Genomic DNA, 27937 nt, shown 5'->3' with positions numbered 1-27937 from the left:
GGCGGGGGGGGGGGGGGGGGGGCGGGGCCGTGGCTCCGGAAGGCGGGGTCTCTCTGTGGGCGTAGCGTGGGCGGGGCTGTGCCGGGGCAGCCCGGTAAAAAAGAGCGTGGCGGGCCGCGGTCTCTGAGAGCCATCGGGAAGCGACCCTGCCAGCGAGCCAACGCAGACCCAGAGAGCTTCGGCGGAGAGAACCGGGAACACGCTCGGAACCATGGCCCAGACACCCGCATTCAACAAACCCAAAGTAAGCACCGAGGGGCTCCGTTGCCAGGGTTCTGTCCCGGGCTGTCCCGGGGCTTAGCGGGGCCCAGCCTTTGGCGCCTTTAACCTAGAAGCATGGAGTGGCAGGGGGACTCCCGCAGGCATCTCCCCTCGACCCAGGCCTTAGCTTGCTTCCGGGATGTCGAGCGAGAGACGATGTGGCAGGGAGTGTCCAGAACCTGGGGGTGTCTCTGGTCGGCCTTCGGGTTCGGCTGCTGTCTATGCGAACCTGGGAGTGCCTCCAGTCGGCCTTCGGGTTCGGCTGCTGCCTATGCCCTGTGCCCTGGAGGTCTCAGCCTCGCTGTCTGCCAATGGGCATCCAGTGCGGCGGGGCTGCACAGCTGTGTGGGACTGGGCTAGGACCTGGGTGTCTGAGCCCCAGTAGAATGGGGCCCAGGGTCTCTAGCTGTTAAATGTTCAGTGTATGGCTTTATACTTAAGTGTTATGATTACTTTGTGGGCAACAGGTAACCTAGGTTTGTGGGTGCGCCCGTGGGAAAATCTATGATCCAAACCAGAAAAGGAAGGGATAGAGGCTTCAGGGTGCCAGGAGGAACCCCTACACATACTGACCGTTTGGCCATATGGGTTTATTTGGGATGAAGTTTTAGCCCTTGACCCCAGAGGAGAACCCTTTATCTGTCTTTCTGCAAGCTGTGGCTTCTTGGAAACAGGGAGACTCCAGGTCCCCAAGGCCAGATTTGCAGCCCTTACAGATTCTGTCTAGTCAGCCAGGCAAATTGAACTGGTCAGCAGAGTGTGGGACTGAGAACTCAGGGGGAGGGATCAGAGACAGTCACCCTTAGACTTACCCCTCCAAGAAACAGATGCTGAGTGGGGGGCGGGGTGGCAGACGTATGAATCCCGTGTGCATGTTGTGTCATATATGCGTGCATGGAGGGAGCGGGAGGGAAGATGGGCAGTGGGCCTGTATTCCATGCACTTACCATAGGGAACACACTCTGCCCCTCTAGCTAGAGGCTAGAAGGGCAGGGCAAGTCTTCCTACCCAACCAATGCCTGCTGCACATCTTGTCTGGTGGCTCCTGACCACAGTTGGTGCTCTTAGACATCAAAGGGTGAGTTTTCTTTTGATGGTCTGAATTCTCCCTACCCTTGGTCAGGGGAACCATCTCTCCTGATGGAAACCTAAGAGAGTGACTAAAGGTGAGCGACAGGTTACACTTCTGTGGCACCTACCCTTTTGTAACAGCTCTTGGGGGATGGGGGGAGTGCCAATATATCATGAGCCCTGGTATTGTCATCTGACCCATGCTGGGATGTCATTCCTTCCCTCGGGGCTCTTAGACTCCACACCTGGAGAAAAGGACTGTTAGCATTGGTGTCTGGATGTTGGAAGGTGACGTCAGCAGGAAGGTAGCATGCTGGGCTGCTACCTCTGAGGTGGGACAGGTCTCGTGTCATGGTGAGGAAGAAATGCTGCTATGGCTGGCAGAGTGGGAAGGAGCCACTGTGGTCAGCGCCTGGCCAGCCTGCGTAACTGATGCTACCAGGGGCCCAGCATACTGTAACTGCACACAACTAGTGCCCTGACTTGGTGAGGTAGCTGATGCTGTCTCCATGGATAGATGGGGAAGCAGGCACAGAGCTTAATTAGGATGTAGCCAAGCTGGGAGAGAAGCCCACATTGAGGGTCAGCTTCAGAATCCCATTCCCTAAGCCAGGCAGCATAGTACAGAGCCGGAATTCCTATTATTTGGAAGACTGAGACAGGAGGATTTTTGAGTTCCAGGCCTGAACTATATAGCAAGACCTTTGTTTTGGATGAAAGAACAAAACCTAAGAAGCAGAAATTCTATGTCCCCATCTTTCATGGGTGATCTCTGCAAACGCTTTAGGGATAAGAGGATATCTACCTGAGCCTTTGCTGGGTTCTTTGGTTTCTCATGCCTACACCAGTTGGGACTGGGGCTTGGACAACTTCAAGGTGAGCAGATGAAATGGGCCAGCGTTTGTTTTTGTTTCTTCTATGTGGTATGTGTGAGCTAAGGCACTGTGTAGGGACAGGCTTGAGTGTCAGGTTTCACCCTCCAGCATGTTTGAGATACAGTGTCTTGGTTGTTCACCCCTGGAACTCCAGGCTAGCTGCCTCGTGGGTTTCTAGGAATTCTCCTGTCTCTGCCTCACATCTCACAGTGGGGGTGCTGGGGATGGCAAATGGCAGTTACCATGCCTGGCTTCTGTGCGGGCTGTGTGGATTTAAGTCAGATCCACACACTTGTGTTGCACGCTCTTTACCTGCTGAGCCTTCTCCCCAACCTTGCCCTTCAGATATAGATATACACGCAAGTCACCTGGCTCTAACTGTGACTGGGGAGGCTTGGGTGGCACTGAGATACTGTTGTCATCATGCCCTGCCAGCAATGTAAAACTGCTGGTCCATCAGCCTGCGTGGAGAAGAAAGACCCCTGCTTTGACTGGGTGCTGGCTTCCTTAGTACTTGCTGCACCTGAAGATTGTGTGTGTGTGTGTGTGTGTGTGTGTGTGTGTGTGTGTGTGGTATGTACACGTGCATGCATGACCCAGTAACCCTTATCACTCTGTGCCCACTTGAAGCAGGACTAGAAAATCCCATGGTTCCCGTTGCTGCTGTATGTAAAGATGCATGCTGACCTCCTGCCTCTGGCTGAGGCTCTTTGGAGTGGTTGTGAGTACCAGGAACCTTTAGCAGTCATTCACAATTCTATGAATGACTGAGCAGGCAGCTGTCTGCATCCCATTCACAAGTGGAGTTGTCCAAGGACTAGAGAGGGAAAAGGCTTCCTCAAAGCAACAGTCTCTGTGCACTTCACACCTCTGAGGGAACTGGCCCAGGTTGGAAGGTTGTTTCTAATTGGGTCTTTCCTCCTATGCAGGTTCATAGAGAGCATGAGCCCAGTGAATCTTTGCTTTCTCAGACTTTTGAGGTTTGTTCTGTACCAAGTGTAGTTCTAGCTGATTTGTGTGAGTTAAGTTGCTGGGGACCAGCCTCGGCTGCAGGCAGGGTCTGGAGAAGGGTGGATGCAAGAGCAGCAAGGGGAAGCAAGGATCAGACATGGGATGTGGGGGACGGGACAGAGAGAAAGCACACATCGCATCTCACTATGGCTTCTCCTATGCCAACAACTTTTGTATCTTTCAGGCTTTATTTATACATAAAAAAATACAGAAATTTTATTTGTTGATTACACAACTTTTCAAAATACATTTTCTTGTAAAGTTTTCCTTGATCACATAAGAATATTGAAAGAGGAACAAAGAGAACAAACAGAAAATTTATGAGAACTAAAAAATGAATATTAAGATCAAATCAATTTTCTTTAAATGCAGTATCTCCTTCCTTAAGATTGGTGTCATAACGCCTTGCAGTTACAGAAGTGCTAGGCAGGCTGGCTCTATTTGAATTTGATTCTATTTCAGTTTGGCATAAGATTAATAGTTCAAAAGTTATGTCCTACTACCTATTATATCAAACTTGGCTTTGTGCAAGAGTTCAGTATCTAACCCTTATTTAATTCTTCCTTTCTTTCTTCTATATTTCTTTTATATTTGGCATAAGGCCACTGTCCTTTTTCATTGATTCTTAAACTATTCTACAGCCCCTTTGCTGAAGCAAGGACAGTCTATCAGTAAAGTTCTGGTCTGACAAGTCTATTCAGGAAACAGGCGGTTCACAAAGGATGTCTTCCTGTGTTTCTGTCATGAACCTTTGTTTCAATACAATTTCTATCTGTTACTCTTCGTAAAGAACAGCAGAACATCAGAATTCCTAAACCTGCTTGCTTTTGCCTTCAGGAAGGTACAAAGGCTTCATAAACTTGCATGACCAAAATCTCTTCCTCTGCATACAAGTTCCTAGTTTCTAAAGCTGAATATTAAAAATTCAGCAATTCAATTACAGCTGGTCAGCTTCTAAAATGTCCCTAAGTTTTTCATTCTTGTTTACACTAGCTTTCTGCTATCCCAGGTCTAGCCTTCGGAGAGAGGCCTTTAACAGTCAGAAACAGAAGACTAGCAAAAGGTGTGCAGCGAATATCCATCAAGGGCAGTGAAGGGTCAGTCCAGATTGTCCAAGCACCGGAACTTTGTCAAACAAGGCCTCCAGGATGGTTAGCATCACCATTAAGTCACACTTCATTCACACTAGCCTTTGGGATAGATCCTGCTATCTTCATTTACTTAGGAGGAAACTGACTCAGAACTTGCCAAAGTAGCATGGCCAGAAAGCAGCTGAGCTGGCCTGCAACTCAGACTGCCCTAAAACTGAAGTTGGTGCTATGAACTGCTTTGCTAATTCATCTTTCATTTTCTTTTTGTTAAAAAAAAGGGGGGGTAGGCATGGGAGTAGGAAGATGTTACAGAGCAAGGAGTCAGAGTCTGCACCTTGGCCTTCAGACAGATCAGGGTAGAGCCCCCTGCTTCTCAGCTTGACAGCATCAAGTCCTCAGGCACACCCTGAAGCTCAGCCAGGACAGAGAAACAACTGTTGAGGGCTTTGGGGAAAAGCTACACGCCCATGGCTTCTGCTACAGTGCCTGGTGGGTAGCACAGGCTCTCAAGTGTGTGCTTCCTTCCGGAGGTTGCAATGAGTGCTTCCTGGACTCCGGGACACCCTCATTTCGTGTCTTACGAGACAAAGCCCCAGGTGCGCCTCTTTGGATTCTTGATGTCTCTCATTTACCAGAGCCACCTGTTCTACCCCTGGGTGAGAGCAGCTCACCCATTTTGACTCATGTGGCAGTTGTTGGGGAGGGGACAGAAGGAGATTTGGTTTCATAGAAGCCTTTGTTTGACAGAAGCAGAATGAAGGGCCAGAAAGGGGAAGGGGAAAGAGGTCTGTGGTTACACAGGAAGGCAGGGAAGCCAGCCAGACCCCATCCAGGGAGGCTGTCCTGCAAACTGAGAGGATTGTTCATCTGCCTAGGTGTCCTGTAGTGGTACCCCCTTAGGGTTAGGGAAGGCAGCACAGTGGGATAGCCTTGAATAAGGGGAACCTCAAAATGAGGTTAAATGCTATATTTACCACGAGGCTAAGGATATGGGTGAGCCGTGCCCCAGAGTGCCCGTAGGGCTGTGTATACCTGTACCCAGCTCACAGACACCACATGTGGGCCTGCTTAGAATGGGTATGCCACTGGCAGCTGCTGTCTCTAGGGACCAGCAACATCCTGGTCGCATTTCCCCATCATCTGCCTAGCAACTTGCATTGCAGGATGTAGGAACATATTGCCATGGGGGTGGGAGTTGGGGGGGGGGCTTCCAACTCCAACTTTAGGGTCATACAAGTCTCTGGCTGTGGCATTCATTATTTTGTAATACTGTTGTGACTTAAGGCAAGTTCCTGTTGAGCCTTGGTCTTATCACCTATAAAGTGGGGGTAAATGGGCTGAATTTCTAGACTGTTGAGTCAGTCATAAGACTTCTCCCAAATGGAGATACTTCTTAGTGACTTGGGGACTTCTGGGGTAGCTCATGAATAGCAGTGGAGAGCTCAGCCAGGCCCTAAGGTTTCAGGAAACACAGAGGCTGTTTGGCTCCTTCCAGTCTACTTAGAGCTACAGGAGCCCAGAAAGGGCAGAGCTTAGAGGGCTTCCTGAAGGAGGTGGTGCTGAGACAGCTTCTTGGCCCAAGGCTGCCTTGTTTGATGGTTTCATCTTAAAAGCTAGATGAGAGGCCCTTCCTAGGGCATGAGTACTGACCCTTGCCCCACTCATCCCCTTGCCAGAAGCAGAGATAGGAAGGAGGGACTGGGGCTTGCTCTGTGGGCACCTGTGGCTCCTCTGTGATCTGGCTGTAGTGCTCAGGGTCTGGCTTCTCTGCCCACCCAGGGTCTCTACCACAGTTGCCATTGCTGACATTGAGCCTGGGGTGGGGGAGGGGTGAATCAGTGACACTCGCCAGAAGCAGAGCGCATTTGGCTGGGCCGGGTGCTGTGCTAGGACCCTGAGACACAGCAGGGTGACACAGACAGGTCCCTGATCTCTGAGAGGCAAAAGTGGGTTGAAAACAGAACAGGGAGCAGGTGTGGCCACTCCCTTAATCCCAGAGCAGAGAGACAGGTAAGTTAGAGGTCAGCCTGGTCTTCACAGTATGTTTGAGAACAACTAAGGCTAGAGAGACCCTCTCTCAAAAATACATACATACATACATACATACATACATACATACATACATACATACATACATAGAAACGGAAGTGGGGGACGAGAAAAAAAGAACAGGGTTGTGTGTTTTAGGGGCCTGGAAGCATGAGCCACACTGTCCTATTGGGACAAACTCCCTCTAGGCCTGAACCAGCTATGGAAGCCTGTGACCAAGGAATCTGAGATTTAGCTTCCTGACCTGGTTCTGTCCCAACATGTCTTGTGACCTGGTGTGACCTGGAACGCTGGGGGTTGTGACTGTGCTTCTCAGGCCCTCACCTATGTGGCTGACGCCTCTCGGTGCTTCCCCAGTTCCTGGACACAGTAATTATCTGTTAGTTACTAAGCTGTTTCCTGTCCCCAGCAGCAGTGGGAGGGCTTCCTGCTATTCTGACAGATAATGGGCAACTATGAGCCAGGCTTGCAGAGTGACGAAGATGGAGAGATGCATGATACTCCTCTCCAGGAGGTCAGGAGGCTGGACGGAGGCTTGGCGCCAGGGTCAGGGTGGTGCTGTGGCCATGAACTAGACCTGGCCTTAGAGGCAGAAAGACTTGGGCTCTGCCTTTCCTGTACTGCAGGGGTTCTCAACTTCCCTAATGCTGTGACCCTTTAATACAGTTCCTCATGTTGTGGTAACCCCCAGCCATACCATTATTTTCATTGCTACTTCATAACTAATTGTGTTACTGTTATGAATTGTAGTATAAGTATATGACGTGCAGGATAGCTGATATGGGACCCCTGTGGGAGTCTCGACCCATTGGTTGAGAACCGCTGATCTCCTGGCAGTCTGTGCAGGCCTGGGGAGGTCCTTAAACAGCTCTAAGCTTTGCTTCACAAATCCAATTGCAATAGCAACTAGGTCTAAGGTGACCCTTGCCTAGTGATGAAGAGAGACTCAGATGGAGGGTCTAATGACAGCTAGGGCTCTGAACGCCTCAGCACCGTTGCCATAGAATTCCTCTTGTTTGCATGAGGCCGGCAGGAGCTCAAGAGCAGACTGACTGATCCTGAATCTTTAGAGATTCCTTTGAGCCTCAGTTTTCTCTTGTGTAAAATGGGTGTGGAATCCTTGCCTTCAAGGAGACAATACATACTCACACAATAGACACTCAAATGTTAAACTTCCTATCTGTTCCTTTTCCCAGAATATGACCCGGAGGACAGGCTTGTACCTCAAAGCTTGGCCCCCCCTTGGTCATCTGGGGTGGTAGGTTGGCTTCTCCATGGCGGCTTTCTGGAATGTTCACTGTTTAAAATACAGGCTGTCTGTGGAGATGGCCCAGGCTTCTGCTTCCTTCGCCCCTCAGCCTGCTCCATATGGCAGTTTCTTTGGAGCATGGTGGGCAGTTGGACCCAGAGGGACCATTGCTCCAGCCTGCTTCTCTGAGACCCTCCTCTGGGAACTGTCATGTGTTGGACTCCTCCTGCTTGCCAAGCACCTACTGGGTGCACAGTGTGGCACACTCTGTGCAGGAGCTGGCTCTCATCTGGACACATTAGCAGTCCTCTGTGAAGGTTAACTTCCAGCCCGTTCTCCACCCTGGAAGCCAAAGAAAGCTTTTAAAAGGTGTCTCTCCTATTTGAAAATATTTTTGTTGAAAATCCATCTCTGTGAGCCATTACTGGCAGGCCTCCTGATTCCAACACTTGGTAACTCCTGGATCCACGCTTCTCTCAGCCTGCTCTGCCCTGGGAGGTCTCCTTTGAACCAGCCTTCCGGACATACATTCTATATGGTACCCCTTGATAGCTTATTCTCTTTACTGTGTGGTTCTGGGTTCTGTGGGTCATTGGAACCTGGGACTCAAACCTCAGGAGGGCTCTTGTTCTGCTAAGCAGGACAAGACGGAACAGTCCAAGAGGGCGTGGATGCTTCTAGAGCTGGCTCACTGGCTGTCTGCCTAGCGCTTCCCAGAGCCACTCTGCTCACAATGGTCTCCTGGGGCCTGGCAGGTAGAGCAGTCACACCCTGACTATTGTCACAGCTACACTACAGCAGGGAGCAGTGTGGAGGCATCTCATCTTGACTTGTGCTTTCCCCAGAGCGACCTTACAGACCCCTGACACCCACTGATGAAGACGCAGGACCCAGAGACCCTGCCCTGACCCAATGTCCGATCTCCCAGCTCACAGACCAGAACCGCTATGACCCACATCTTCTCCCTGCATCCCCCTGAGCTAACTGTCAGCCATTCAAAAGCATGGTTCATAGAAGAACCATGAAGATTTTCTCCTCTTCCTTTCTTATCCGTGTTGTTTCCTAGCCTGCCCTGGCTCAGGCCTCTGGCACAGGGCTCCAGGCCACTTTTCTTAACCTTGAGTGCATGTTAAGAAAAACAAACAACAACAACAAAATTTTTAAAACGGAACAGGGCTGAGGGTGTGACTTAGCAGAGGGCCAGGCCTGCTCAAGGGCCTAGCTTCCATCCCTGGCACCCCCAAAATTACAGAAGCACACAGTTGTGCCTGAACACACCCAGAGGGCTGAGGCAGGTCTGACCCCAGTTGAAGTCCAGACATCAACTTTCCAACACTACCAGTGTCCTGAAGGGTTCTTCTAGCCTGCGTTCTTAGACTAAGGGACACAGATCTGTCCTCCTAGTCTCGACCTCAGGCTATATGAGATTCCCGTGGTGGCTGCAATAGGTGACCACGTTCTAAGTGGCTCTAAAGCCACAAAACACACTGGGCTCCATCCCCAGCACCACAAAGCCCAAATAAAGGCAGTTACTACATGACTTGCTCCCAACCCACACTCTGCCATTCTGCAGGCCACAAGTCTAAAATCAAAGTGCCAGGCAGGGCCTTGCTCACCCTACAAGCTCAGTGGGTCAGACCTTTGCTTCTCTGTCCTCTGGTAGTGTCAGGCACTCTGGGTTTATGGCCTCGCAGCTCCTATCTCTGCCTCTGTGGTCACATAGCTGCTGCTTTTTCTGAGCACCAGATCTTCTCTGCCTCTGCTACTAGGACAGGAGAGTACATTCAGGGCCTGCCCAGAGGGTCTAGGATAGGTTTTTCCAAGATTATGAATGACTCCATGTGCTACCATCTAAGATAGTGGATGACTCCATGTGTTACCATCTAAAGTCCTTGCTACTGGTCCTGGGGCTTGAGATGTGACTCCAGGGTCCCATGATTGGCCCAAGGTTCTGACCCAGGGAGGCTACTGCTTCTCGTTGATGAGCCACCAGGACTGGCCTCTATATGCTGTGTCTTCCAGTCTCCTCCTATCTCTGGTCTCTATTCTCCAGACCCTGCCTCCCTAGCACTAAGTGCTGGCTTAAGCCAGGGCCTGGTCCTAGACCCCAGCCTCAAACTCTTATCTGTGGTAGCTTCTCTCTCTCTCAGCCTACTTCTCTCGAGGTACCTTAAGCTGGCCTCTCTGTGCTCTCACCAGAAAACCCATCTTTCTGTGGTCACGCAGCCCTTCCGGGGGGGTTCTTCCCTACTATGCTCAGTCTCAGCGTTTCCCTTCCTCCCGTACACCCCCACTTTCCCCTGTCGCAGGGCTTCTGCGAAGACTGTTATCTCCATGGAATATTCTTCTGCCCCGCCTCCTCACCTTCCCCTGCCCAGATGGTTCTTTTGCACCATTCAGTGCTTGGCTTGGCTTTTCTAGGAGTCCGTTTGCTGCCTGGCCGGACTGTGAGTTCATGGCACAGTTAGTGTTTCCTGTGGGAGCATCTTGGTTCATAACTATACATTTTTTCATGTGTCTTTAGTTTGTCCCTTGCTGGACTGTGTGTGCAGAAGGAACAAGACTTTGTCCCTCTTTCTTACTCCTGTAGCCCCAGCAACAAGCAAGGGCTTCACTATTTTTCCTCAAATGAAAAGCTCCTAAGTGCTGGGTGTGGTGGCTCATGCCCACAGTCCTGACACCTGGCAGGCTAATGCCGGTGAATTGCAAGTTTGAGGCCAGCTTGAGCTAATAATGAATCTCGGGCCAGCCTGGGCTACATAGTGAGTAAGATCATGCTCAGAAAACAATTTGAGAGATAAACAATCAGGAAGACCAAGGGTCATCCTTGGCTATTATAGTGAATTTAATGCTAGCCTGAACTACATGATACTATAGTTTGTTTAAGTGATAAATGGCACGATTTTATCTATTGCCATATGCCTAGAGCTTCGTGACTGACCATCCCCATGGCCCCTATTCATGAAGACCTAGAGGACGGTGTACTGTTCTTCTCCAGGTGACATGAGAACCCAGAGGCACAGAGTGAAATACTGGAGTTATCTGGTTACTCTAAGGTCTTGCCAGCTAGAGGCTTTGGCACCTCTGGCCCCTGTTGCCCTGGCCCTGGTTTCTCTTGCTGGAAGCAGGCTCAGTGACAGTTCCTGGGGGCTGTCCCTTGGACCAGAAGCTCCCAAATGTTCCTCCTTCCAGCCAGGCCTGCCAACCTTCTTATCTCAGCCACCAATTTCCAGAAATGGCCCCACCCTGGCAAACGCCACTACTGGGTCTCCCTTAGTCCAGGAAGCTTCCCCCAAGACTTGGATCAGGAAGATGACAAAGTCCCTTAATGTAATAGCTGTTGAAAACACCATCTCCCAGAGATGCTTCCTTTGGGCCACACCTCTCCACATTCACTGTTTAAAATCTCTGTCAGGGTTTTTGTATGAGAGCGAGCTATCCTACACTGTTGACACTTGGGCCATCTGAGAGCAGCCATACAAATGTAGATCTGTAGTCTAGACACATGGACTCTACAGAGCCCCTGCTTGTGGCCTCAGCTTTGTGAACAACGTGTCACACATAGGACTGGCCAAATAAGGGATGGTCACCAAGACCCTTTCTAGAGGATCAGAAAGACGTAGTTGTCAATATGTTGCCTGGTAAGACGGGCCTGTCTAGCACCTGTTTGTGAAACAGAGCCTGGTATTTGTATATTTGCATTTACTTTGCAGTGCTAAAGTTGGAGCACAGGGCCTTGCACATGCAAATGTCACGTATGCCCCACTGGAGTCTTTTATTTCGGTGTGTGTTTGTGAGCACACGTGCGTGTGAGTGCAGGTATGGGTGAGCGTGTCCATATGTGCCTGCATGTGAAGGCTAGAGGTCAGCATCACTCAAGTGCCACCCACCTTATTCTTTGAGACAGGGTCTCACACAGGGATCTGGGGGCTTATTGATTAGGCTAAACTGTTTGGCTAGTGAACCCCAGGGACCCCCCCCCCATCTGCCCTCCTCTGGAATTACAGGTGTGCAGCCCCACACTTGATGTGATTGCTGCCTGAGCTCAGCTTGTACAGCAAGTACCAAGCTATCTCCTAAGGCCCCTGAGCCTGTGAGTCTGCAGTTGGCTCTTTCTGTTAAACTCAAGAGTTGACTGAGTGAAGTCACCTACGGCAGTGGCTCTGATGTGGTGGTGGCTGACCCCCACTGAGACCATGGCTGGCCTCGTGGCTTGCTGTGTAACTTAGGACAAGGCGCTTAAACCTCTCTGAACCCCAGAACCCCAAGCTGTGAACCACACGGCACCTTGACTGCCCCCAAAGCGCACTTACAGGTGAGCTTAGGCGAAAGCCTGTGTGTGAAGAGTTTAAGGGTACTGATTAAGGTCCAGGAAAAGGGTGACTTCTGAGGAGCTCCTCGGGCTCTGTGGTGGCTTCTGAGGTGTCCTCTGGCTCTGTGGTATCTCACGCTCTTTTTCTGTCCCTTGCAGGTAGAGTTACACGTCCACCTGGATGGAGCCATCAAGCCAGAAACCATCTTATACTTTGGCAAGTAAGTCCAAGGACAACCACAGACCTTCCCAGGATTGCAGAGCGTGTACAGCTCTTCTTGGGGGTCCCTGGAGATTCCCAGGGCTCTCTCCGTTCCCTGTGGGAAGCAAGCCAAGCCTTGATGGAAGACGGTGATGCTCTGGAGTCTTTCCACTCCAGCCCCCATAGGTTGAGGTGGGAAGGGAGCATCCTTCCTCTCGGGCGGTCAGGAAAAGTGAGCCCCTCCCCCCAGCATCTTCACTCATGCTGTTAAGCATTCTGTGTAGACTGGAAGGACCCAGCTGTCTCCCACTGTCTCCAGTGTCTAGTTTCGACTGCCTCTGTCCCATAAGACAGCCTCACAGGTGTCCAGGTGCTACTTGGGAATTTGTCTCCCAACTCTTGAGCTTAGCTCCCAAGTCCCTGGAGAGTTCTGTTAGGCATCTTTCCTCCGTGTTGTTCTTCCACAGCCTTTTCATTCCCTGGGTCATGGTGTGCTTTGCCTAGGCTGTGGTCCACTGAGTTAAGTTAGTGACTCCTTCCCACAGTGAGGTAGGCAGTTTTCGTGCCTGGCCCGATCCTCTTTGTAGATAGGAAGATGGAGTCATGGCAGCCAAAGGCTTCCTCCAGAGCATACGGCAGGGTTTTATAGTTCAGGAGTCCGACAGAGTCCCAGCTACTCTCACCAATGAAACCAGCTATTTCTATGAGGTCAGCCATGAGAAATGAGAGGCTCGGGACATATTAGCTTGCCCCGTAAAGGTCACTCCCAGATGTTAGTATGGGTATCTATGGCTCTAGTGTCAGGGGAACACCTCTGGCCTTATCTCTGGGTGGCCTTTGGTCATTTGGCTGGTCGATATCGCCCCAGGGCCTCGCTGAGCTCACTTGGGTGGGACACTGAGATGGGTTCCAGGCAGTCATTATTAATAATGTATTAGCCAGGTCATGGAGGTGTGGGCAGCCAGGGTAGGGTGGAGTGAAAGAGCAACACGTGGGTAGTGGGGGCTGCTGAGATTTTCCTAGCCTCAGTGGCCCCCCACAGGGGAGGGGCGGCTCCCCTGGAATATTCAAGCAGCAGAGAAGAGGCCCTGGCTTGCGGTGTCCAAGCCAGTGTCCCATTCTTGGTGACTGCATTGTCAACCATCTCGCCTTCCTCCAGCTCCCTGGCTTCTGTTCTTTCTCCATGATGCCTCTTACCTCCTTCCCAGGCCCTTCACCCTGTGGGCTCTCTCTAAAGCACACTGAGGATCCAGCCACGCCCTGTTGCCGTAGTTGTAGAACTCTGAGCCACCACTGTCCCTTCTCTTGTCTATCTGCAGTCTGTCTCCAGGTGCCTACCATAGCCATCCTCTGGGCTTTAGGGCTGCAGTCTGACCATTGTTTCTAAACACAGTTACCAGTGTGTCCCTCTGAAGGCTCCCCAGGATCACCATGGCTGGATGTGGCTATAGGAGGGTGACTCTGAGGCAATCTGGCCCGCAGCAAAAAGTTTAATCTGGAGGGACCAGGTGGATATTCGGAACCTCCCCCTTTGTGCTAGGACCATAGCAGAGGGAGGTACTGTATTCCCACAGTGCATGATGGGAACCTAGCAGGACTGGTGAGGATTCGTGACTCACAAGCCCGAGCAGGAGACATGGGTGTCTCCTACTGGAAAATTCCAGGAATGTGGGCTTATTTTATTTTATTTCATTGTGGTGCTGGGAATGGAACCCAGTGCCTTCTGCATGCTATGAAGCTACAGTCTAAGCCCCTCAATAGCTTACACACACACACACACAATAATAACAACAATAGTGATGATAAAATAGAAGAAACCAAGGCCTAGAGGGATCCAATGGGCTGGATCTGAATCAGAGTGGGCGGAGACCTCAGTGCATGCGCAGGAGGAGGAAACCTCCCCAAGTTCACACCAGCTTCTGCAGTCCATGGGGAGGCAGAGACCCTGATGCAGGAAGAAGACTCCAAGGCAGAGGTGGTGGTGCTGGATTGGGGGCGGGGTGGGAGGGAATTATGACGCTGCACAGTAGCTATTGTGTCTGATAGCTTCTGTCTGGGCATATGTCCAACTGCCTCTGCCTGCCCCTGGACCTGATGAGGAAGTCACGGGCTTGCCCCGGTACTCACCCTGTTAGTCCCTTGAGATGAAGTGACTTGTCTGGCTATTCCACCCCAAATGCATTTAATCCTGGAAGTCAAGCAGAGCTGGGCCTGGTTGTTCTTGGATGGGAGATGAGTGACTTTTTTTTTTTTTCATGGCTTCTGGTTAGAAGTTTTTGGCGGTGGGGGGAGCTCTGCTCTGTTCTCTATGCCTTGGAGTTCGGAGTCCGCACCCATCCCATGGGAGGAGGTAGATGGAAGGATCCCCTGTTTCTTACTGGGGCTTCCAGTCTGTTCCATGCTGCCCTGGGGGGCCAGGCTGGATCCCGCCCTGGCATCTCACTGTTTTCATTTGTTTTTGGTTTTGTTTTTAAATGCATGTATTTTAAAAAATTCATTTTATGTGTTGCTAGTGTTTTGCCCCCAAGTATATGTGTAACACACACATGCCTGATGCCAGCAAAGGAGGCCTGAAGGCATTGGATCCCCTGGAATTAGAGTTACAGCTGGTCATGGGCCTCCATGTGGGTCTCGTCTTCTGCAAGAACAGCCAGTGTGCTCTTACCCACCAAGCCCTGGTGCAGCCCCTCACCCTTGACTTTATTTTTAGGAAGAGAGGCATCGCCCTCCCGGCAGATACAGTGGAGGAGCTGCGCAACATTATCGGCATGGACAAGCCCCTCTCGCTCCCAGGCTTCCTGGCCAAGTTTGACTACTACATGCCTGTGATTGCGTAAGTTGCTCCCCAACCCTTGTGCCCCACAGTAGCATCCATCCCTATAACCAAGGTCAGGCCTGAGCTGCTGCTGTACAAGGCACTCTGCACCTCTAACCCTGCTTCTTACCATAGTGTGCACATGAGCCGACCTCTCCTGTGCCTTTGGGCTCCTGATCTCATTCCGTCCAGAGGTGGCTTCTGTCTCAGGGCAGAGGAGGCTCTGCTTGCTGAAGCCCCGTGCTGGCCGGGCTATCTAGGATGTCCTGTTCAGAATTCACTGCTCTTTAGACCCATGCCACCATTCCAGATCTCATAGAAAGAGCCCTAGTCTTAAGGTAAACTGAGGCATGGGTGCAGAACAGGGAAGGGTCTAAGCCAGGTCCCTCATTCCCCAGGCTAGAGCTTTGGAAGGGAGACCCTGGAGTGGGACATGGAAGTGGAGTTGGGTCTTTCTTTGATGTCTTGAGTCACTGGGTGAGTGAAGACCATTACTAGTCTCTGAGAAGGCCCAGGAATGGTCACTAGAGAGTGCCAGAGAAAGGACTCATGACTGGAAATCTAAGCCAGCCTTCTGACCCAAATAAACCAACCTTTCTCCACATCTCTCAGAGCAAACACCAAAATCCACAGGACAGGTGTACAAGCCCTACAACTTTGAGCTCCTGCTTTCATGGGTGCTGACTCCTCCCCCACCCCACCCCACCCCCACCTCAGATCCTCTGTCCCTGTTCTCTCAACCTGCACCACTGTTCTCTAAAAGCCCACGGTTTGTCTTCTGCAGGTGGGGTCTTTCTGGCCGTGCTGTGGCAGGCCACATGGCCTCCTAGCTTTACCTGTATCGGTAGCATTCCTATGTCACAGATTGTATGTTTTCCCCCTATTTACACCTGGCTTCCCTGTCACGAGGCAATGGAAAGGCAGGGATCCTAGCTCCTGTTCACTGTCTAGTAGGAGTCTTGGCCCAGCATGAGGGCTCAATACCCACTTGAAGGACGGATCAGACTGTAGATAGCTATGTGAGAGCTGTGGGGGGATGGAGCTAGGAAAGACAGTGAGCAAGCTCCCCGCTATGGCAGAGCTGAGACCCGATCCTCCCTCACCCATGGAACCCACTCCTAGGAGTGACTCCACTGCCTCAGAGACAGGCCCTCTCTTCTCCCCCAAGGGCTGTCGGGGGCACTTGCTTGCCTTCTCTACATTGGAGGGAGTCCTAACTAGGCCCATCCACTAGCATTTGATCACTGCCACAGAGGCCTTCACAGGTAACTTGTGCCTTGCTCATGGAGTCCACACTCGACAGCAACAGCAATTAAAACCCTTCCGGGCTGTGTCTGATCACTTCTTGGCCTTTTGGCTGAGACCAAGGGTAGCATTTGTCTGCCTGTCCAACTGCCGGCCTGGGTGAGGTTTCGGATGCTCCCTTCCCTTACAGTAACCCTCATCAAAGGGTAATTGACTAGCCAGGATCACACAGACTTCATAGTGAGTCCATGACTGGAGACCAAGTCCTCCCATCCCAGCGTCCCTCTGGATTCACCATTTAGCTTCCCTGCCAGCCTTCCGTCCATTATTCATCTAATATATGGCTACTGTGTCCTAGGCACTTCCCTTGGCTGAGGTATCACAGCCATGACAAGATAGACAAAGAGATCCTTGTCTCATAGGAGCCAAGGGGAGATGTGATATAGCCCCTAAAAAAAGCATGTGGCATCTAATGTCAAGTGGGGATTGAGGCGTGGGGAAAGGATGCTGAGGGGAGGTGGTTTGAGGAGGCCCGGGCAGAGGGCCTTAAGCTGGCATTAGGTGGGGGCAGGTGGAGTGCAGGAGGCTGGAGCAAAGGGGAGACCACGACCCAAAGTCCTGAGGTGGGAGGGACAAGCTCAAGGGTCCTTGGCCAGAGGAAGACTGTGCAGTGCAGCACAAGGCGCCAAGGAAGCTGGTGACTGTGACATTTGGGCTGGCATGGAGTCAGAGCTATACAACTGGCAGGCATGGGGGCTCAGAAGAGAAGAATGAACTTTGGTTTCACACACACACACACACACACACACACACACACACACACACACACACCATTTTTTAAATCACTCTCACTGCTTTGTGGAGAGTGGAGTACTTTGGGACAAACTGGTCGACATGCCTGTTAGAGGCAAAGTGGTCACACAAGGGTAAGGGGGTCAGAATGAGTTTGTAGTTCAAACGTACAGCTTCCCGGGAGGCTTGGCTCTCATGGGCAGGTGCCCAGGCATTGAGAGCCTGTGAGCTGGAAACAGGCTGGCTCGGAGGACAGTTGTAGTTACCTCGTTGGCTACTAGAGCTCCCAAGGAGCTGAGGAAGGTTGCCAACCTGTGTTCTTCCCTTCCCAGGGGCTGCAGAGAGGCCATCAAGAGGATCGCCTACGAGTTTGTGGAGATGAAGGCAAAGGAGGGCGTGGTCTATGTGGAAGTGCGCTATAGCCCACACCTGCTGGCCAATTCCAAGGTGGACCCAATGCCCTGGAACCAGACTGAGTGAGTGACATCACTGGAGGGGGCTGTGCTGAGCGGGGCTCTGAGCTGAGGATGGAGTGCTTAGAGCCCTGGCCTGGTCCATGGACTCAGAGCGACTCAGCTCAGTCCTAAGTGCACGATCCCTATTCCTCTGCTTGAGGCTGTGTCTCTCCCCTAAGTGAATACTAGCTAGTTGCCATGACTCTGCCTGGCTTAGCCGGTGACTTCCAAAGTCATTTGCTCAATGAATGAGTCTGGCCCGTTGCGGTCTTCTGGTCGACCCCTTGCACCTTTAAGTCTCTTGAACCCCCTATTCCTTCCCTCTGAGCCATGATTCTGATACACCACATGGGAAGTGGGAATTGAACAGGCCCAAATTCAATCCCCTCTCCATCTAGAAATAGAAAGGGCTGTGTGACGTCACTACATCCCTGCTCCAGTTCCATGGCTGCCCATGGTCTTCCCTTGGCCTAAAGTCCTCCCTCTTCCTCTCTCCACACAGAGGGGACGTCACCCCTGATGACGTTGTGGATCTTGTGAACCAGGGCCTGCAGGAGGGAGAGCAAGCATTTGGCATCAAGGTCCGGTCCATTCTGTGCTGCATGCGCCACCAGCCCAGTGAGTACCGCCGCACCCTGCTGGCTGCCTGGCCTAGAACAAGGCTGGACCGACTATCCCAGCGTCCCCCACCTCGTATTTCTAGAGTTTTCTAAAAAACACCTGTGAACTTTTGGTGACTCTGGTGAGTCTCCTTAACAGGAAATCTGGGACTTGACAGCCACGTGATCCACAGGAAGCTCACAGCCAAAGGAACCTAAACAATAGGAAAACGTGTAATACCATTTAAGACTTATGGTCTGGCCCTGCCTTATCTGGGCCATAAAGACTCTTGATGGGTCTGATTTCTGAGGTATCCGGGGGTCCTCCCCCACTACCGGTCAAGTCTCCAAGGCTCAACCTGCAGAGCCCTTTCTGTGACCCAGGGCAGGTCACATCACCCCTCGTGAGCTCTTTCACACAGTGTCTGGTGATGGTCACACTCACTTCTTGCCCCCACCCTAAGGATTAGTGGGAACCAAAGCCCCGGGCTGATGTTAGGTTACAGGGTCTGTTATAATAGGGCATGGCCTGTCTGTCTCTTCATTAACCCTCAGTGTAGCCTGGGGACTGAACTCAGGTCATTAGGCTTAGGGCTTTAACTGCTGAGCCATCTTGTTGGCCCACATCATAATAACTTTATGAGGCTCCTAATATAAAAGTGCATGATGCATTAGAAATAAACGAATATTCCCATGAATTATATTCTAGGCTAAATGTTAGGCTCTGATTTCCTATCTTCTCAGTGGGGTAAGTATGCCATGGGAGTTGGTAAGCGCCACTGGTCTAGCCTGTCCATCACTTACTGAACCCAGCCCACGTCAGCAGACACTCGCCATGACCTTGTGCAGTGGTTGGTGGTGTCCCTCTGGGAAAGGGCACTCTGAGGCATGGGTGAGGAGGACACAGCAGTCAGGATATGAAGACAAGACACTGGATCTTATATCTTCTCTGGCCTCAGATGAGGAATTAGGGCAGCCAGTGGGTGGCTGGCAGGCCCTACTCCATCCCTGTTTGATGTGGCCCCGTTGGACCTCTCTTGCAGGCTGGTCCCTTGAGGTGTTGGAGCTGTGTAAGAAGTACAATCAGAAGACCGTGGTGGCTATGGACTTGGCTGGGGATGAGACCATTGAAGGAAGTAGCCTCTTCCCAGGCCACGTGGAAGCCTATGAGGTGGGCCTGAGAAGGGGAGGGTGGCCCTGGGGGAGCTTGGGTAGTAAGCTTGGGGTCTTCTGAATCCTTAGATATGTCTTGGTTGGGGCTCTGGACTTAAAACAGGACATTACCTAAAGCCCCACTAGGTGTTGGGAGAGTTATGTTTGAGTCTGCATCTGCCTATGTATTCCTGTGTGACCTTGGACAGGGCTGCTTTTTATCTGGACCTCATTGCCTTGATTCTAAACTTCTTGTTAGGCCTTGGTCATGTTAACTTGGCTTTCTTGAGCTCCGCCCTAAAGCAGTGTAATAGCATTTGCTTTGGACTATTAGACAATGTGTTTAAACCCTTCAAACAGCATCAGTGCACAGAAGCTACAGAGTAAAACGTTTCCACTCTACTCCTGACTTGGGAAACTAGACCACACTGTCCTATACACTTCTTCAAGTAGCCTAGCCTGATTCTGGGGACAGTGACACTTGCCAAAAGTCAGACCCCTAAATGTGGCAGAGACAGAGCTCGCTAGGGTCCTCTCAGAGCCACGCCCAAACTGTCTCTTCCCCTTCCAGGGCGCAGTAAAGAATGGCATTCATCGGACCGTCCACGCTGGCGAGGTGGGCTCTCCTGAGGTTGTGCGTGAGGTAAGGAGCCAGTGACCCCGGGCCTCTTCTTCCTGATTCTGTTCCTGTCCCTGGACTCACCTCCTCTCTGCTTCTCCACAGGCTGTGGACATCCTCAAGACAGAGAGGGTGGGACATGGTTATCACACCATCGAGGATGAAGCTCTCTACAACAGACTACTGAAAGAAAACATGCACTTTGAGGTGAGACGCCAAGGCAGAGAGAGTGAGCTCTGGCTACCCCGTGCCTTTCAGACAGAGGCAGGACAGGCAGGCTGAGTGGGAGTGGCCACATGGTGGAGGTTTCGTGGGGCTTGAGGCAATGAAGCACTAAAGCTATCCAGAATAGAACCTCAGCAGGTGGCTCAGCCCTGACCAGTCTGGCCCCGGGCCCACTATGCCAGCCACACACCTGCCCCTTGCAGGTCTGCCCCTGGTCCAGCTACCTCACAGGCGCCTGGGATCCCAAAACGACGCATGCGGTTGTTCGGTGAGATCTGGTTCCTGGGACCCATTTGGTTTTGATCTGGAAAGGAAGGGGAGGGGATGGGGACCTGACCATCCTGGTTCTTAGTCATGGAGTCACTCTGACTGGCTGGGAAGCAGGCATTGCTGTCCTTGTCCAACAACTGAGGACCGTGAAGCTCAGATGTGCCAACCTGACTCCTCACCCACTGACTAACAGAGCTGGGCCCCATTGCCCATCGGCCATGAGTGTCTACCTTCTTGTTACTCGACTCTGACTTTTGGGCTGCGGGAAGATGCGTCTCATCTGTCTGGATGTTCACTCTTATTGATGCAGCCAGGTGTCCCCTGAAGGCCAGCTTGAAAGCTTTTCCCTAGAGCACCTTGCCCATGCTACCTGACTCCCATCAGCAACTAAAAACAAGGCCTTCCTGGCCAATGACCTTATCAGGCTTCAGGAGGAGAACAAAGTTGTCTTTTCCCAAGGCAGGATAGAGGTGGGCTGCCAATGGCCAGGACAGCACTGGTCTGTCAGCTACACTTACACAGATGGAAGGACTGTGCTCTTATAACAAGAGGCTCGTGGGCTTTCTTAGTGTGCATGGTGCCTGTGGAATGGCTCAATGGTCACTCTAGGAGGCACACAAGCCTATTGCACACAGGCTGGGGAAGGGTCGAATCATCTGCGCAAATACAAAGGTTGAAGAGCAAAGACTCTGGGAGATGGTGGATCAAGATGAGGAGGGAAGAGAACCTGTAACAGTGACAGGCAGAAACAGAAGGAAAGCCAAAGACCTGTCAAGGTGCCCAGGGCTGGGAGACACCTCAGTGGATAAGGGAGCTTGCCGTGCAAGCGTGAGACCAGGGTTCAGACTGCTAGCACCCACATAAAAAGCCAGGCATGGCCGTGCACACCTGTGACCTTAGCACTAGGGAGGGGAGTGGAGACAGGAGGATTGCTGGCCTCAAAATAGTGAGCTTCAGGTTCCATGAGAGTCCCTATCTCAAAGAAGTAAGGTGAGGACTATCAGAGAAAGACACCCAATGTCTTCCTCCAGCTCCATGCACTCCTGAACACACACACAAAAACCACAAAAACCAAAGTTGCAAATGACTTTTTTAAAAAGTATGGGGTCAGAGATATCCAGGTATAATGCTTTGAGAAAAGTCAAGTGTCAAATTCTGGGACTGGTGAGATGGCTCAGTAGGTAAAGGTGCTTTCCTCAGAGCGTGACAACCTGAGTTTGATCCCAGGAACCTATATGGTAGAAACAGGAAAGCGACGGCCATAAATTGTCCTTTGACCTCCAATCTCATGCCCCATGGCATGCTTAAATAAATAAGAATTTGAAAGCGTTGAAAACTGCTCTCCGAGCAAGGAAGGTTGGAGCTGCCAGAAACCAGTCAAGTTCAACAAGATGGAGGGCAGGGTTGTGCCAGGAAGTTTCCATGCTGTATTGGAAGAGCCTTGTGGCAAGGGACTGAGGACTGACTAGGAGAGGAGGGTAGGATGCTAGCCATGCTCCACCACTGAGAGGGGGAAGGCTAGAGAGCATGGTAGCTTAAGGCTGTCACCGTCTCCCTGTCACCTCAGGCTGTTCTGCCTCTGCCTCTGAGCTGGCTTTTCCCAGTTTTATAAATGTTTCCTCTTTAATACGAGAATGCAACCCTTTGTGTTGTCTAAGGTTGTATAAAGATGGAAGAGGGAGGTGGTGGAAGGGCAGTGATGGTTCTTGGAGTGAAGAGGCTCTCTCTCTCTCTCTTTTCTTCCTGCCTGGCCCCTCCCCCAGCTTCAAGAATGATAAGGCCAACTACTCACTCAACACAGACGACCCCCTCATCTTCAAGTCCACCCTAGACACTGACTACCAGATGACCAAGAAAGACATGGGCTTCACTGAGGAGGAGTTCAAGCGACTGGTGAGTATGTGTGAGCTATGAGCCTGACACTGGCCCAGGTGTGTGTGTGTGTGTATATGTGTGTGTGTGTGCGCGCGCGCGCGCGCGTGCACACACACGCACGTGAGTGCATATATTGTGTGTAGATTGCCTAGAACCTCTGGAGACCAAGAATGGGTTGGCCTGACATGCCAAGCTCAGCCTAGTACCAAAAGCCTTCCACAGAGATGCCTTGGCAGTAGCATGCTGGCTGAGGGACCAGGCAACTTAGCCTTTGCTTGGGTTGAGCCCCTTAGAAGACCCCTCTCCCAAGACAGGTCTGACTGTGGACGTTTTTGTGACATTTAGGTTGGTTGTAGGCTCAGACCTTGGTCTTGGGTTCTGATGTCCTGAGTGAGTCCCTGCAAGGATCTGTTTCCCCCACTATGATGCCCTTGCCCTTGCTAACAGGGCTGCTTCCTTCCTTGTCCTGACTCCATGTTTCCCCCTTCTAGAACATCAACGCAGCGAAGTCAAGCTTCCTCCCAGAGGAAGAGAAGAAGGAACTTCTGGAACGGCTCTACAGAGAATACCAATAGCCACCACAGACTGACGGTACGCTTGTGCAGGGCGCAATAACCACCCCACCACACTGTCCCTCCTTAACTCTGTGCGATTGTGGCAGAAGTCCTTGGGCAGGAGCACACCTCTGCAGGGTTACAGCCACCACCCTATGCTGTCCCTCCACAACTTTCTGTGTGGCTTGTAGCAGAAATCTTTCCCAGAGTAGGGACAGCCCTGAAAAAATGGAGACTGTCTGGCTTCTGGGCACAGTGCTCAGCTTCTTGTCAGGGTGGCTATTTCCTGATCATTATGCAGGATAGGCTCGGGCAGCCTGGAGTGTGACTTGAACAGCAGTTGGCCCAGTCCCAGTTCCATGAGTCCCTTTATTTCCTTATGGCCTTGGCAAGCCACACATTCCCTTGCTTGAAGCCCGTCTTGCTGTCTATGGAAGGAAGTTATTACTCTCTGGCCCGGATTTCTGTGCTTTCTACCATGCCTTACATGTCATGAGACCTGACCTTTCTATTTCTCTGACTTGACCAGCAGGGCGGGTCCCCTGAAGATGGCAAGGCCACTTCTCTGAGCCTCATCCTGTGGATAAAGTCTTTACAACTCTGACATATTGACCTTCATTCCTTCCAGACCTTGGAGAGGCCAGGTCTGTCCTCTGATTGGATATCCTGGCTAGGTCCCAGGGGACTTGACAATCATGCACATGAATTGAAAACCTTCCTTCTAAAGCTAAAATTATGGTGTTCAATAAAGCAGCTGGTGACTGGTATCTTGCAGCACATGGTGAATATGGTCTCGGGGCTGCTGGCTAGGATGCTAAGAAAGGAGGAGCCCTGGGCCCTACGCTGAGTGTCAGGCTGGGGAGCCAGGGTCTCTTTCCTGCAGAAGCGATTCTTTCCCAGAGGGGCTGTTGGAGCAGATGCTCCTGAACTCTCCGCCCCTTTAACCAGTCCTTTGGATTTATTTTTATTATTTTTAAATATTTAATTATGTTTATGTATATGGGTGTTTTGCCTGCTTGTATGTATATGCATCATGTGTGCCTGGTGCCAGAGGTCAGAAAAGGGTACCACCTCCCCTGGTACTGGAATTTAGGTAGTTCTAACCCACCATGTGCCCATGTGCCCACCAGTGGACAGCAAGTGAGAGCCGACTCTCTCTTCCTACCCTGTCAGCCCCAGGGATGAACTCAGGCTGCCAGGCTGGGTAGTAAGTCTCTACCCACTGAGCATCTCACAGGCCCTTTTCAGGCTGTGGCAGGTGTGGGCTGTGGGTGGGTGAGGTGAGGAAGGACTCATGAGATGCCACATGAGGGGTTGTGCTGGTCACCACAGGATAGAGGGCAGCAGTGGGGCCCTGCAGGGTGAGGATGTGGGGATGCAGAGCCCAGCTGTGCAGTTGATAGTTAAAAGAAAAGATCATAAGCCAGTCACACAAACCACCAGCATTTATTTCCTGGGCCTAAGTATCAGTCTCTTGGTACAAAGGGCAAAGAATTGGTCAGTTAGTTTTGAGTCCAAATCCTTTCCCAAAACTGGATCTGTGAGGCTCCATGAGGAAACTTAGAGCTGCATAGATCATCAGAACTGAGCTTTAAACGGCTTTCAAAACAAAACCAAAACCAAAAACCAAAACAGAAGAAAAGTGATTGTCAGCTCCCCTCTCTCTCTGAAAAAGTTATGTTTTTAAAAAATGTAAAAGAGGCTTTAAAAAAGGGCTAGGAAGATCTTCCTGACAGACAGGCTGGCTGGAGGGTGAGTGGTGACAGGACAGTCCCTGTCCAGGTGGCGGCTGCTCACCTAGGGGCAGGGCCTGGCTCGAGCCCCGCCTAGCTGAATAAATAACATCTCATGGTGCTGGTGTCTTCAGAGTGAACCTGGGCACCGTGGGGAGGTGGGGAAGGGTGGAGCCTGTGCTGTGGGTGGAGGACTTGGCTGGAGTGGGGGCCACAGAGGACTCCATGAGGCTCTCAGTCCGCCTGGCTGGCCAGGGCTCCAGTCCGAGAGGTACAGCAGGTCTCTTCCAGCCTTGCGACCACAGGCAGACTCAGGATGAGGTGTTCGCATCACTGCTCTCAGGCTGGCTGCTGGCTTCCTTGTCGGGGGTACTTCCCTCTGCCTGTCCTTCTGCAGGGGAAAAGAAGAGTGCATTTTCTTCTTTCACCCATTTACATGTGAGAAGCACAGGGGGCCTGGAAGGAGCAGCCACACTGATGACCGGGGCCAGCCTTGGAAGTAGGCTAATGGGTTCGTTAGGGAGGGCGTGGCCAAGGCCGGAGAGACATTTAACCTGCTCTCAGGTCTCCTTTTACCATGGGAAGGCTGCCAGGGCTGCTGGTATACTAAAACTCAGTACAGGTCAGGACTACAGACCTGCTGATCAGCATGTCCTCTCTAGAGGGAGAATGTTAAGTTCCCAGCAGGACGTATGTGCTTAGCAAATGGGAGTTTCCTCAAACACCATATAGGAGCTGAAACCAGTGGGCAGCTCATGCGTGCCCACTGTGGCCTGCACATCCTAAGGTAGAGGATACCTGACTCTGAATACCACTGGCAGCATCCAGCCCTGCTCTATTCCAGCCAGCCAGAAACATGGGCTGGAATAAGGGACAGCAGCAGGCTGGGGAGCCACCTGGCCTGGCCTCCAAGTCCCTACCTGATCTGGTCCTCACTCGAAGCTTCTCTGAAGCCCTGATGGAAGGTGGGACCAGCAGCTTCTGCCCCACCCACTTGCTAGCAGCTTGTATTGTTATTCAGCCCTCTCAGGGCCAGCATCCTCCACAGATGCTGGTTATGGACAAAACTCAACCAGCAATGCAGTCTCAAGCCCCAGGGATCTTGGTGCCACTGAAGGTGCATGTCATTCTGCCATTAGGCCTGTCTTTAAGTCTATGTTGAGCTCTGGGTCTGGAATTCTGTCAAACAATCCACACAGCAACCTGAAGGTGTGGTTAAGGTCATGACACCCATAAGGAAACAAGCTTAGAGGGGCAAGATACCTGCAACCAAAGGGGAGAGCCTGCTTACTGCTGAGCCCCACTTCTTCCTCTAAGCTGCATTCTCCTGCATTCATAGAGGCATGTTGGCAGGACGGCCTCCCATTGCCCTACACAGCAGTCTTTGGCTCTGAGTGCTCATGGAAGTAAATAGTGTGGACAGAACTTGGTACTGTGGCTCAAGTATGTGCCAATCTGAGCCTGCCTGTCCTGAAGCGGCCTCCTCTGAGGATGGGGGCTGAACCAAGATTCAGCCACAAAGTTCTCCTGGTCTCTGGAGGCCTAACACCCCTGAGGTACTAGGTTCATTTGTGAAGCCCCCGTGAACTGAGACCCTTTAAATCCCCCATTGTCTCTGCTGTTCACTCCACTGCTCGAGACTACAGGCAAGGCACTTTATAGTAACCAACCTGGCAGGGATGAAGATATCCTGAAGAGACTCTGTCCTTCACCTTGGCTGTCAGACTATTGAAACATTGGGCCCCCAAGAAATTATATATTCCCAAGGATCTCCTGCTGAAGAAGAAAAGCCTGAGCCTGAGCCAACCACGGGGACTTTTCTCCAGGAAGGGGTTCTGTGACTTGCCAGTGACTGAGGATAGTGGGCCCTGGACAATGAAGGAGCAGTGATGGGCAGACCACACCTTGTGAGGACAGCCTGGGTGTGCACAACGCTGGCCTCTACTTAAACCTACCCTCATGGCAGAGCCCAAAAGATGAACTTGGAGGGATCATCTGACCTCTCTGTCCCTCTTCCCAATGTGGCCATGCTGAATAAATTGCCTTTTGTTGTTCTTCATTTTAATTTGGCTTTTTAATTTTTTTCTTTATGTACATGAGTGTTTTGCTTGCATGTATGTTTGTGAACCACATGCATCTGTGGCACATCTGGAAGTCAGATGGTACTGTATCTCCTGAAACTGGAGCTACAGATGTTGTAAGCTGCTATGAAGTGGTCTTAACCACTGAACTTAACCACCAGCTCCTAATTTGGCTCTTTTAATTGGCTTATTGAGAACTGATGTCTTAATCTGGCTTGATGGAACGTAGGCTGTGACCCTAAGTCCTCTCTAGCAATCATACTTCCTCTGTACCAGCCCCAACCCTCCCTTAGTTGGGGAGAAGGTCCTATCCCATCAGTCCTTGGGAGAAAAGAAACTGCTGCCCAGGGTCAGTGTACCCTCATCTCCATGGCTGGCCTCTGGCTTCTCTTCCTCTTAAGAGAGTAAAGCAAATGTGTGCTCCCTGTCTGAGAAGATGGCAGGCACAGACAGATGTGTGCACTACATGCTGGAGGACACTGATAGATCCAGCAGGCCACAGGCTTGGGGAGACTAGGTAGCTAGGACACTTCTGCCTGCCCATACCCTACGGGGCCACAGTCCTGTTCTACTCAGTCTATGCATCAGCCCTTGAAAGGCGTGGCAGAGAAAACTCTGGGGCCTTGGCCTGTGGGTCAGAATCTGGGGGATAGGATTAAGGCTCTGTCCTCAGCATATGAGAGTCTGCTGGGCTCAGAAATGCCTGGGGACACTTTACTGTGATGGCTTCTCATAGCTGGCCACCTTGCCTTGATTCTATCAAAGGCATTCCAGTCCCCAGCATCAAGCACATTCTGTCCTTATGCCTCCCTTTCAGACATCAGTCATGGTGGCTAGCAAGCATCATGTACTGGGAGGACCCAAATACACAAAGACTCTCAGTAAGGCAAACGGTGTTGTAAAGGCCTACATGAGGGGACTAGTGATGGCTAAGGATGAAGGCAGGCAGCAAACAAAGCTGATGAGAGCTGAGCAGAGCACAGGAGCCTTGAAGAGCCCCTTGGCACTGTGCCCGGTGTGCCAGCTGGGTCCACTGCTCATTCGGTTGGACAGTGAGCAGCCGTTGAGTAGGTACCCGTCACGTGCCAAACACTGTTAGTCACAGAGGGCATGAGACAGCCTGTGCTGGAACAGCTCAGTTCATAGGGCCATGGAGATGGGGAGAAAGGGGCGCCTCTGTCAGAGACAAGCTGTGGTCTGGGAAGGCCTTAGCACTAAAAGCACCACAATGAGAAGCAACCGCCAGAAGCAGGGCCCGCAGGCCTTTGTTCCAGCTGCAAAGAGAAAGGAAAAAGTGGGGAATAAGAGTTGGGGCTGCGGAGGGGGTGGGGAGCATTGTGCAGGTTCCGTACTTGAACAGAAAGCAGGGACCAACACAAGGAAGGCCAAAGGGCCTCAGCC

At 51.6% G+C, this 27937-nt stretch overlaps 2 protein-coding genes across 14 annotated transcripts in view, besides 15 other annotated features; one reads left to right on the top strand and one right to left on the bottom strand.

Moving 5' to 3' along the window:
• The first annotated feature begins 63 nt into the window (after positions 1-63).
• Positions 64-23732, top strand: Ada (adenosine deaminase). 2 transcript variants are annotated; one of them, NM_007398.4, is made up of 12 exons: positions 64-244; positions 12079-12140; positions 14832-14954; positions 17306-17449; positions 17931-18046; positions 19071-19198; positions 19751-19822; positions 19904-20005; positions 20227-20291; positions 22057-22186; positions 22660-22759; positions 23255-23732. In NM_007398.4, the coding sequence occupies exons 1-11, from the start codon at positions 212-214 to the stop codon at positions 22741-22743; spliced, it is 1059 nt and encodes a 352-aa protein (NP_031424.1). In that variant the 5' UTR covers positions 64-211; the 3' UTR covers positions 22744-22759; positions 23255-23732. The 2 variants fall into 2 exon arrangements, with proteins under 2 accessions (NP_031424.1, NP_001258981.1); NM_001272052.1 differs by having other exon boundaries at positions 23252-23732.
• Positions 4024-5752: an enhancer, noted in NCBI's record as "1.8 kb ME fragment". NCBI's record gives its function as "weak activator of the Ada promoter" and the evidence as "EXISTENCE:reporter gene assay evidence [ECO:0000049][PMID:8566789]".
• Positions 4024-7367: an enhancer, noted in NCBI's record as "3.3 kb EcoRI (3.3EE) fragment". NCBI's record gives its function as "enhancer in thymus and produces ubiquitous Ada expression" and the evidence as "EXISTENCE:transgenic organism evidence [ECO:0001131][PMID:9000171]".
• Positions 4024-14464: a biological region, named in NCBI's record as "adenosine deaminase intronic regulatory elements". NCBI's record gives its function as "regulatory_interactions: Ada".
• Positions 4414-4913: a DNAseI hypersensitive site, noted in NCBI's record as "intron 1 strong 2.7 kb subband in thymus; the nucleotide coordinates are approximate for this feature". NCBI's record gives the evidence for it as "EXISTENCE:in vivo cleavage assay evidence [ECO:0001075][PMID:9000171]".
• Positions 4430-4517: a conserved region, noted in NCBI's record as "conserved region; CR2 corresponding to human HS II". NCBI's record gives the evidence for it as "COORDINATES:sequence alignment evidence [ECO:0000200][PMID:9922386]".
• Positions 4776-5490: a transcriptional cis regulatory region, noted in NCBI's record as "deltaNN0.7 region". NCBI's record gives its function as "necessary for thymic enhancer activity but not for ubiquitous expression of Ada" and the evidence as "EXISTENCE:transgenic organism evidence [ECO:0001131][PMID:9000171]".
• Positions 4870-5142: a conserved region, noted in NCBI's record as "conserved region; CR3 corresponding to human HS III (thymic enhancer)". NCBI's record gives the evidence for it as "COORDINATES:sequence alignment evidence [ECO:0000200][PMID:9922386]".
• Positions 4896-5131: a conserved region, noted in NCBI's record as "conserved region; 236 bp mouse enhancer (ME) region conserved with the human enhancer (HE) region". NCBI's record gives the evidence for it as "COORDINATES:sequence alignment evidence [ECO:0000200][PMID:8566789]".
• Positions 4988-5032: a transcriptional cis regulatory region, noted in NCBI's record as "deltaT region corresponding to the human ADA-NF2 binding site". NCBI's record gives its function as "necessary for thymic enhancer activity but not for ubiquitous expression of Ada" and the evidence as "EXISTENCE:transgenic organism evidence [ECO:0001131][PMID:9000171]".
• Positions 4993-5020: a conserved region, noted in NCBI's record as "conserved region; 28 bp sequence corresponding to the HE critical core region". NCBI's record gives the evidence for it as "COORDINATES:sequence alignment evidence [ECO:0000200][PMID:8566789]".
• Positions 5115-5614: a DNAseI hypersensitive site, noted in NCBI's record as "intron 1 weak 2.0 kb subband in thymus; the nucleotide coordinates are approximate for this feature". NCBI's record gives the evidence for it as "EXISTENCE:in vivo cleavage assay evidence [ECO:0001075][PMID:9000171]".
• Positions 5772-6098: a conserved region, noted in NCBI's record as "conserved region; CR4 corresponding to human HS IV". NCBI's record gives the evidence for it as "COORDINATES:sequence alignment evidence [ECO:0000200][PMID:9922386]".
• Positions 12727-13135: a conserved region, noted in NCBI's record as "conserved region; region orthologous to the human ADA duodenal enhancer". NCBI's record gives the evidence for it as "COORDINATES:sequence alignment evidence [ECO:0000200][PMID:12213778]".
• Positions 13365-13864: a DNAseI hypersensitive site, noted in NCBI's record as "intron 2 strong 1.6 kb subband in decidua; the nucleotide coordinates are approximate for this feature". NCBI's record gives the evidence for it as "EXISTENCE:in vivo cleavage assay evidence [ECO:0001075][PMID:9000171]".
• Positions 13965-14464: a DNAseI hypersensitive site, noted in NCBI's record as "intron 2 weak 1.0 kb subband in decidua; the nucleotide coordinates are approximate for this feature". NCBI's record gives the evidence for it as "EXISTENCE:in vivo cleavage assay evidence [ECO:0001075][PMID:9000171]".
• A 412-nt stretch (positions 23733-24144) lies between the features above and the next one.
• Pkig (protein kinase inhibitor, gamma) overlaps positions 24145-27937 on the bottom strand; it is a 67948-nt gene continuing 64155 nt past the window's right edge. For 6 of the 12 annotated variants that reach the window (XR_003951364.1, XM_006498926.4, XM_030248482.1 and 3 more), the window contains one exon: positions 24150-24846. Coding sequence is in view for 11 of the 12 variants with exons in the window: in XM_006498926.4 (XP_006498989.1) it covers positions 24767-24846 (80 nt within the window). In the remaining variant the exon portion in view is untranslated. Of the gene's footprint in view, positions 24847-27937 lie in introns of all 12 variants that reach the window. The other 6 variants (NM_001039390.2, NM_001039391.2, NM_001164055.1 and 3 more) reach the window with 2 other exon arrangements.

The sequence above is a fragment of the Mus musculus genome, chromosome 2 (assembly GCF_000001635.26).
Source record: "Mus musculus strain C57BL/6J chromosome 2, GRCm38.p6 C57BL/6J".
NCBI lineage: Eukaryota > Metazoa > Chordata > Mammalia > Rodentia > Muridae > Mus > Mus musculus.
This window is presented reverse-complemented; position numbering and strand designations above follow the sequence as displayed.